General features: G+C 47.7%; 1 protein-coding gene across 6 annotated transcripts in view; it reads right to left on the reverse strand.

Annotated features, from left to right (window-relative positions):
• Window positions 1–4,484: 4,484 nt before the first annotated feature.
• Window positions 4,485–10,074, reverse strand: part of GTPBP1 (GTP binding protein 1) — a 22,573-nt gene continuing 16,983 nt past the window's right edge. For 3 of the 6 annotated variants that reach the window (XM_005302510.5, XM_042843544.2, XM_042843545.2), the window contains 5 exons: window positions 9,346–9,481; window positions 8,285–8,463; window positions 7,579–7,779; window positions 6,931–6,972; window positions 4,485–6,513 (listed from right to left, as the gene is read on the reverse strand). In XM_005302510.5, the coding sequence (XP_005302567.2) occupies window positions 6,421–6,513; window positions 6,931–6,972; window positions 7,579–7,779; window positions 8,285–8,463; window positions 9,346–9,481 (651 nt within the window). In that variant the 3' untranslated portion in view covers window positions 4,485–6,420. The remainder of the gene's footprint in view (window positions 6,514–6,930; window positions 6,973–7,578; window positions 7,780–8,284; window positions 8,464–9,345; window positions 9,482–10,074) is intronic. The other 3 variants (XM_005302509.5, XM_065580953.1, XM_065580957.1) reach the window with 1 other exon arrangement.

Genomic DNA, 10,074 nt, shown 5'->3' on the forward strand with positions numbered 1-10,074 from the left:
CTTGGGGCCCTGCCACCACAGGCACCAACTTTTGTTGGCGCCGGTGGGAGCTTGCGTCCCTTGCCCCAACTCCACTCTGACTCCGCCCCCTCCCTGCCCCTATTGGATCCCTCCCCAAATCCCTGCCCTGGCCCCGCCTCTTCACCAAGCGCTGCATTCCTCCTCCTTCCCCCCCTCCCTCCCAGGCTTGCTGGGTGAAACAGCTGTTTCATAGCGCAAGCGCTGGGAGGGAGGGGGGAGAAGCAGGACGTGGTGGCCTGCTCAGAGGAGGAGGCAGAGCTGAGGCAGAGGTGAGCTGGGGTGGGGGAGCAGGTTGGGGTGCTCTGCACCCACCAATTTTTCCCTGTGGGTGCTCCAGCCCTGGAGCACCCACCGCGTTGGTGCCTATGCCTGCCACCTAGGTATTCAGGCTCTCGTAAAAATTCCAGCAGGATGAGGAGGGAGCTGCCTAAGTTAGCCAGTAGGAAATGCAGGAAAGGGGGGTGGCCTAAACTCTGACCCTAGAGGGGAGTTAGGCACCTAACTCTGCTCATGATTCACAGTTACGAACTCTATCTGGGAGTTGGGCACCTAAACCATGGCAGCCCTTCTTTATAAAGACAGGAGGCAATACCCCTATCTTATAGCCTAGCAGTTAGAGCACTCACCTAGCATGTGGCAGGCTTGGGTTCAAGTCCCCACTCTGCCTGACATCAAGGGACCTTGAACCAGGTAAGTGCTCTAACCAGGAGGGGATTCTGGGTTGTGTCTCAATCTCTTGTTGAAGCTGTTCCCCTGTATAAAATACATACATTTGCCAAACCAGTTTGATTTCTTTCTTTGAGAGGGTAACCAATTTGTTGGATGGGGGAATGCGGTGTACATAATATACTTAGATTTCAGCAAGGCTTTTGACACAGTCCCACATGACAGTCTGATAAGTAAGCTGGAGAAATGCAGGCTTGGCATAACTACCATTAAGTTGATACATAATTAAACAACCAGAGTAACTATTAATGGAATGATGTTGTATTTGAGGGAGGTCTCAAATGGGGTTTCACAGGGATCTGTTCTAGGTCTGCTGTTTAACATCTTTATTAATGACCTGGATGTAGGAAGAGAGAGCGTACTGATCAAATGTGCAGATGATGCAAAACGGGGGGGGGGGGGGGTTGCTAGCACTTTGGAGGCTGGAGCTAAAATTCAGCGGCGTCTTGATAAATTGGAGAACTGGGCTCTAGACAACAAAACGAAATTCAACAAAGACAAGTGTAAGGTGCTACACTTAGGGAAGAAAACCTAAATCCAGACTGGGGGATAACTGGCCTGGCGGCAGCACTGCTGAGAAGGATCTGGGAGTTGTGGTAGATCACAGCCTCAACATGATCCAGCAATGTGATGCTGCTGCAGTAAAAAAAAGTAAGTGCAATTTTAGGTTGCATTAATAGAGACATAGCATGCAAGCCACAGGTGATAATACCGCTCTACGTGGTCTGGTTAGGCCTTGGCTGGAGTACTGTGTCCAATTTTGGTCCCCGATGTATAGAAAGGATATAGAGAAAAGACCCAGAGGTGAGCTACAAAGATGATCGAAGGGATGGAATGCAAGCTATACGAGCAAAGGCTGAAGAAACTGGGTATGTTTAGTTTGGAAAAGAGGAGATTGAGAGGGGATATGATAGTGGTCTTCAAATACTTGACAGGCTGCCATAAAAAAGATGGAGAAAAGTTGTTTTCTTGCGACAGAGGGCAGGACGAGGCAATGGGGTCACACTACAGCATAGCAGATTTACATTAAATCTAAGGAAACACTTCCTAACTGTAAGAACAGTCAGACAATGGAACAGCCGCCTAGGGAGGTTGTGGAAGCTTCTTTACTGGAGGTTTTTAAAAGGAGGCTGAATAACCATCAGTCATCTGGATGGTTAAGAAAAAAAAACAAATCCTGCAACTTGGCAGGGGGTTAAATTAGATGACCCTTGGGGTCCCTTATAACTCTTATGAGTCTCAATAGTCACTGGCCCTAGAGTGCTCTAGGTTCCAGTCCCTGCTTCACATACCAGCTGAATGCTCTAACTTACTGGTCTGTAGGGCATAAAGGGGGGAGGGGAGTGCAACACCCCCATCCCTGATGTTTTGTTGGGGGGGGCAGATCCACTGGGCTCACTCTTAGGCAGCCTTTGAGCATGTCTACCAGATTGGGCTCTGCAGGCAATTTAGGCATGGAAACACCTAGTTTAGGCTCTCAAGTGGTTGGTGGTGACAAAAATTTAAGTGGCAGGGGGCCTTTAGGTACCTAGACAGTTAGGTGGTTTTGAAAATTCAAGTGTTGCCTAAATGTTGGACTTTGTCCCCTAAAGTGGCAGGCTCCCTTGTGACTCTAGTCTAGCCCATACTAGGCTATGTCTTACCCAAACCCCTTCCATCCTCAGAGCACTGCAGAATTGTTCTTATAAATGCATTAGTCCAGTCCAATGTAAGTGTCTTACAATTCCTCATATCCAGCCACCATCTGACTTTGGCACCATTTTATCGCCTGCCTTATGCATACTGACTCCCTACTTTCCCTAATACCCAGCTTGCAACATCCCCTCCCTAAGCATTTTGGAAAACTGATTTTAGTTTTTTCCCCCAAGGCTAACCCACTTGAGTTATTCTGCTTCCCCTATTCCAAAGAACAACCTAGCTCTGCTTCACAACACCGGGCCTAAGATGTGTGTGCTACTGCTCAGATAACCTAGCTGAGCTGGAAGTAACCTGTGGGTGTAGAGGGGATTTGTAGGAGGATCCACACACACGTCTGGAACAACTGCTGTGTAACTGAACAGCTGCCTCAAATGAAGTTTGACAACACAGGCTATAAACATTTTACGTAGTAAATGGCGCCTATGCTTACGAAGGCTGCTCCGCTCCCCCCCGTGGGTGGATTCCTTGCTCCGCAAAGCTGCCCCTGCTCTCTATTTGTAGTTGATGCTATTTGCATTGGAAGCAGGATTCTGAGGAGTTCCCACCTGGCTGGCTGGGGAGTAACTGAAGATACTAAGTTTATGAGTTTGGACTCTGGCACACTGGGGCTTGGGTACTGTTGTTATTTCCCAGCTAGCATGAGGGATGAGGACGCTGCATGTGATCACAGCTGCATGACTCTTTGGCAAGGAAAAATTGAGGCCCGATGCAAAGATACCATACTACACTACAGCAGGTCCCGGCCCACACTTAACTTCAGCAATAGAGAGGCAATGCCTTCAGAGCAGGAAAAAGTAAAACCCTGAACAGCTCCCAACTGCTTAGGCAACAGATAAAAGGACACAGTTCAGATGCCCCATACAGCAGATCCAAGTGTTCGTACAAGAAGCTAGGTGTAGAGAATGGCACTTTCTGCAGTTTGAATGGGCACTAAAGACTTGATTAGGTTCTATCCTCCATTGCAAAGGGGCCAGAGATATAGGGTTTAGTCCAGTGGTTCTCAACCAGGGGTATGTGTACTCCTGGGGTTACGCAGAGGTCTTCCAGGAGGCAAAACTAGATATTTGCCTAGTTTTACAAGAGGCTACATAAAAAGCACTAGCGAAGTCAGTACAAACTAAAATTCATACTGACAATGACGTGTTTATACTGCTCTATAGACTATATCAGCAGTTCTCAAACTGGGTCATGACCACAAAGTGGGTCACGAGTTTGTTTTAATGGGGTTGCCAGGGCTGGCATTAGACTCACTGGGGCGCAAGGCAGAAAGCCTGAGCAACTTAGCTTATAGGGACCCACTGTGGCTTGGGGCCCCAGGCAATTGCTCTGGTTGCCGCTCCCTAATGCCAGCCCAGAGAGTAGGAATAGACATAATGTGGAGAAAAACTTCATTGTTACTGTAGCTTCACTGCTTCCCAGAATGAGAAGGCTCACAAGTGAAAAACAGGCTCAAGTATCACACTGAAATGTAAGTACAATATTGATATTCCAATTGATTTATAATTACATGGTAAAAATGAGAAAGTCAGCACTTTGTCAGTAATAATGTGGCTGTGACACTTTTGTATTTTTATGTCTGATTTTGTAGTTTTTACATGAGGTGAGATTTGGGGGCACACAAGACAAATCAGAGTCCTGAAAGGCGTAGAGTAGTCTGGAAAGGGTGAGAGCCCCTGGTTTAGTCTACCTGTAGCAGAGAAGTGGGGCTCAGGTTGAGCTGCCAAATCAGTTCCTTGCTCAAGCATCTCCAAGCCTTCATACTTTGAAAGAATGTCTTTCACCTACAGCTCATGGTGTGCCATGGTTCTCAACCCCATCCCCTTATACCATCCCTACAGCTTCCCCTTGTACGGGAAATCAGCCTAACTTCACCAGTACTCCTATGGAACCTATCCCCCTCCATAAGTGCAGAGGCTGCTCTCACACCTAGATTGGAGTAGAGCGAGGTGCAGGACTTTGTGAAGGCACAGGGATTCAGGGGTAAGGGGTGGCCGTTCCCATGACTAACATTTAAGAACACTTAAAGCAACAAGACACTATTTAACTTAGAACAAACTTTTTATTTTATACATCACACCAGTCTCAGTGATCTTTGTATGCTGGTCACAACAAAAAGGAGATATCACTACCTCCTTAGCATGAATTTATGTAAATCCTCTTCAGGCCCTAGGCTTCCCTCTTTCAGTTGGAGCACAAGGAATGAAGAAAGAGGAAAACAGGCTCAGGAATGAAGAACGCCTAGAGTTCTCTGCCTCCCTGAAGAGCAGTGAAATCAGATGCAGTTTTAATGCTACTAGAGGGCCTGGGCATGAATGAAGCAGGCCCCCATATTTTGCTAGCAACACGTCACACTCCTTCACAATTGGGGTGCCATTAATAGTGTAGCTACTTATGATTTCTCCCCAGAGAGCTCTGGCAGTTAAGCAACTGGCTCAGGAAGGACCATCCTCTATCTCCCCACTTCCATTCGGTTTGCCCTCAAAGATGGCTTTAGGCTTTGTCTCGCTAGTTAACAGCTTCCCAAGGTGGAGGCTCTCTGAAACAATGAACAGTGACTCACTTCATTCTGAGTAGAAAGTGATTGCTCTGCCTCTCCCTCAAGATATCAAGCATCCCACTAGTCAGTGGAGGATAAGCATTATCCTCTAGGGGAGCTCGTCTTTTGAAGAGGAAGGGGTGGGAGAGGAGAGAAGAACAAGTTGGGAGGTGACCAGCTACAAAGCCTGAGGTAAAAGGACATGATACTCATAAAATAAGTCACTTCAGAAGGGGTGTCCTGGAGGGCCTACCCAAGAAGCTAGAACTTTATTTAAAAAAAAAAAAAAAAAAAAAAAAAAAGAGAGAGATAAAATCTCCATGGGCTTCCCAGGCTGAAAGTGCTTCCCTAAGGTTGGTATCAACTAATCACTTCCCCCTTCTGCAAAGAGGGGGACTGACCACTGTTACCACTGCCATGGCAAAGCTTGGCCTGCGAGTTCCAGGAGAGAAGGGAGCACCTGGAGCAGGCAAAGTCAAATGAGGGTGGCATTTGTTTTCAGTCTCCAGGCCCAAAAAGGCTATCCCACTTGTGATCACCGTCTAGTCACAGGGGAGACTTATGCTGGTCGCAGGCTACACAGTGTTCCTATACCACAGAGCCGTCTGGAAACATTCTCACTATGTCACTCTGCCGCTAGGACCTTGAGGGGTGGGTAAGAGTTGTTCCAGCATGCACTGAACAGAGGTTAGAAGAGGAAGGAGGATGAGATGGGCAAGTAACCTCTGTATTTAATCCCACCTCTGATTAAACTTGTACCAGCTATTGGCCTTATATTTAGGGAGGAGAGGGAGAAGTATTAAGAACAAAAATTTAAACATACCTACTTAAGGTCAAGGATCTCTCTTGAATTCACCTTCCTCTTTAAGGTCCATCTGTTCAGTTTTCTGCATCTCCCTCCAAATTGCAGTCACTGCCACATTAAAATTAACCCATTTAAAAAACAGTTTAAGACCGGGAGAGTCCAGAACTCATTTGGCACCTTTCCGGAGAGTGAGGAATTGCTGCCCCCTATAACCACCCACCATTCAGCACATTTTAACCCTGGAATTTCAGGTCTTCTAATGCCAATGGACTGGGGACAGTGTAGAAGGTTAAACAGACAAGACCAGATGGGGAAAGGGAAGCAGCCAAATGGCTCTTCTCCAATATATCTGGATTTTCCTCTCATCTTCATGCACACATAATATAATAAAGACTAAGAGCCCAGGTTGTACAAAAGTGTGTTGGGGTAGAGGGAGGTGTCAGTCGATCAGTTCCACGAGTCTTGTCACCTTCATTAGCTTATTATAAGTTACAACCCCTCTGTCATTCCTTGGGAGGGAAGGTTCTTCTGCAGCAGATCAGCTGGATGGGTTTTGGTTTAAGCTGCTCTGGACGTCTTGGCTAAGAAATGGAGGGAGGGGGAGAATTCCTCAGAGGGTGGGGGAAAAAGATATTCAGCAGCCACTGGCGGGAGTCACACAAGCCCCCTGAGACTTCACTTTATGGCGTTGGCCCCCACGTCGCCGGCCCCCTCCTCCAACCTTCGACTGGAAAACAAGAAGCGGAATTTTAGTTTGTGATGACTCCAAAAAAATCAAAGTGACAAACACAGAACTGAGGCAAGTGTTCTACCTGCACTCTCACTGCTAGGGCATCAGGGGAGCACCTCTCACATGATCAGTCTCCTACTATTGCAGGTAGCAAGGAGACAAGCAGAAGCTGGTAAACTTTAGTTCTAGTCTTCTGGGGACCCAATTTACAGAAGCTCTGAACACTTAACTCCTATGAAGTCAATGGAAGCTGAAGGTGCTCAGAATCTCAGAAATCCAGGGCCTGGGTTTCCATATTGTGCGTGATGGAAGCAGAAAGCCTCCACAATTGTTTTGCTGACGTGACTCTGTTCCCAGACTCAGGCCAGCAAGCCCACTTGTTATCTCAAATCAGCTGTCAGGGTGCAAAAATACCTTATTGCCCTCTCGGTTGTGGGGCTCTTCATCCAGTGCAGTCTGAAGGAAAGCAGCAGGAAGAGAGAAGCAGAGATGAGCAAGAGCACAGCCACACAAACACCAAGGGACAGGGCAAAAATACAGAGCAAGCATAAGAGGCTGGGAGTGCAGCCCTTTATCCACAGTGACACCGCAGCGAAGAGGAGACAGAAAGGCATACAGAGACATGAACTGAGGGAAAGAACGCTGTCTCTTTCCAAGCCAGGCTCCATGGTCTAAGTGTGATTTGACCAAAGGGAAGTGACAGCTGGCCTAATGCCCTTACTTGGGCTGTGAGCTCATTGTGGCAGGTGCTATGTGTTTGCACAGCGCCTAGCACAACGGGGCTCTGGCTTACAACAAGGGCTCCTAGGCACTGCACTGCCTGAATACAAATGTTCCACTGAGAGGACAAGCTGCCATCAATCAGCTGTCAGGATTTTCTCAGTTATCAGGGAGTCTAGTTCCTTGCTGGGGTACTGCCGGCTGTACCCATATAATTTGTCATTGCCAAGTGAACAGTCCCAAGAAAGGGGAGCAATGCAGATGTTTTATGGGGCTGAGACAATCAGCTGGCAGGAAGGAGTATGTGATTAGCCAGAAGATACTTAGATGTCTTTTGCTAACCTGTGCTTGCAGGGCACTAGAAGGTACTGCTGGTGTTGCTCCGGATGAGGTGGCATCATCCCCCACCAGGGCCCCCCCAGCTGCTGTCCCACTCTGGGGCACACCATCCTCTCGTTTCGTAAGGGGTCCCTTTTTTGTTGACTGCATCTTGATCTGCTGGGGCTTGGAGTTCATTGGAGAGTTGTTGGTGGTCTGGAGTAACTGCCGGTTACAGATGGAAGAATACACAGCATTAAAATGGCAGGGCCAGCCAAGCAAGGTTCAAAACTTCAGGGTTTCTTGAAAGTGAGGAGTGCTTAGAGAATTACTTCCACTAGCCATAAAGTGAACTATATAGCAAGCATCAGCCCACGGTAGCCCACACTGGCCCATCAACATGCCTCAGAGCTTCCCCGGAGATGCTATGTAGGGCTGAGAGGGGTGTTCAGTCTCTATGGCACAGCCAGTCTCATGTCAGGGGACACCTGCCTCTAGAAGACAAAGACACCCCCAGCCTCCCCACCCAGTCAGTTTCACACAGGCCAGATGGCCATCAGACTGCAATACACGCTGGTCGCCACTAGCCTGAGTCTTGCTTGAAATTGGCAACTAAGATAGTGAAACTATATCCTCCCAATTCCCAGATTCCCCTACTTGTCTCCTCATTGTAGGAGTAAAGGTTTACTGGGAAAGCAAAATGGCAAGGGTATGGCTCCTCGGCCTTTACCTTGGTGATAGTACCCACTGCTTTGGTACGGCCCTCACGAAAGACCAGCCGCTGGTCTATATGCAAGTATTCAGGGGTCTTGATGAAGCGGAAGTGCACTGTAGCTTTGTCCCCTGTCCGTAGGCAGTCCTTGTCCATGCTGAGGATAGTGGCTGTCTGGCGGATACTGCCACAATGCACTGTAAATGATAATGTACCAGAGGCTCTCAAGTACGAAATGCCACTAGTGGAACAAGCCTCAGATTAGAGTCCAAGGTCATTACTGCTAATCTATCCACAGCACATTTGAGTTCAGAATGAAAATAACCTATTGTATTCTAATCAGCGCGAAGTTGATGCTACAGATGCATTTGTTTGCTGCTCAGAAACGAAGCTAAATATTGGACACTGCAGGGGGTCTCACACTGTTCTGCACTGGCTTTCCTGGTGATCCACGCAATGAAACATTAAGAACCAAGCAGCGGGGGACCGTGGTATTGAGAAGAACAGAGTATGTCTACACAGACAAGAAAAACACACAGCAGGCCCGTGCCAGTCAACTCAGACTCGCACGGCTGTTCCATCACTGTGTAGACTTCCAGGCTCGAGCTGGAGCCCAGGATTTGGGACCCAGTGGGATGAGAGGATCCCAGAGCCAGCCCAAGCCTAGAAGTCTACACAGCAAGGGAACAACTCCTCAGCCCGAGCTCCACGAGCCAGAGTTGACTGACACGGGCCAGCTGTGGGTTTTTCTTTGCCCTCAGTGTCTCAGGCAGAGTTTGTTGTGCAAATGATGAAGCTAGAGAGCCACTGGGCTACAGACAATGCTGACTCCTGGTAGCCACTGTGTAGGCTTTCCTTTTCCCAAGCACACTGGTTCTTACTGGCAGCAATCCTTGCTCTTCTAGATCTGCTCTCTCACCCATAATGGAATTGGGGAAGTTAATACAAGGAACTATGCCCTACATCCTGGATAAAGCAGAAATCACAGGTGGATTAAGCAGTCTGAGGCTAAAGCAGAAGTCTGCAACTGTGAGCTGTTCAACTGGGATATAAGGGTCAGAGAAAGCTGCTACACCTACCCATGGCCTGATAGCGTGGGCTGATGGTGGTGGGATGATGCAGCACCAGAATCTCTGCTTCAAATTCCCAGGATGCTTGTGGATTCAACCGGCAGGACACCATCACCATGCCTTTCCGGATGGAGGAACGCTTGATCTAGGGAGGAAACAGGAAAAAAGACAAAAAGAGAGTTAAGAATCATGCTTACTACAAAGAATAAGTTCATTTCTTTCATCCAGAGGGATCTCAAGGCATTTTACAGATCAATGATTACTCACACCCACTGAAATGCAGCCACCTCTGGGATGCAATGTGATAGCTGTTCAGCAGCATACAACAATGCTATGCAGGGGTTCCAAAGAATGACTGCAGCTGAAACTTTTGAAGAAGTTGTAGATAGAAGGATGTGATTACCCAAAATTAAATTTTGGGCAGGACACTGGGGTTAATATAGCTACAGTTGCGAAGAGTGCCATAGGCATCCTATTTACCTGTCATTCAGAAAGACACTCCTTCCAACAGCACAATGCCAACTAGCACTATGCTAAAGGCTTGTTTACACAGTTTTTACTATATCGGTTTGAACCAGTGCAACACCACTAGTATGGATGCAGTTATTCTGGTATGAGGCACCATTATCCCTACACTAGGGCTTGTACCAATATAATTCTTTCGGTAAAAAAAACTAAAGTCAGACTCCTAGCTGAAAGGTAAATTGATGCAAACACTACGTATAGACCAGGCCTAGC

This window comes from Chrysemys picta, chromosome 1, assembly GCF_011386835.1.
Source record: "Chrysemys picta bellii isolate R12L10 chromosome 1, ASM1138683v2, whole genome shotgun sequence".
NCBI lineage: Eukaryota > Metazoa > Chordata > Testudines > Emydidae > Chrysemys > Chrysemys picta.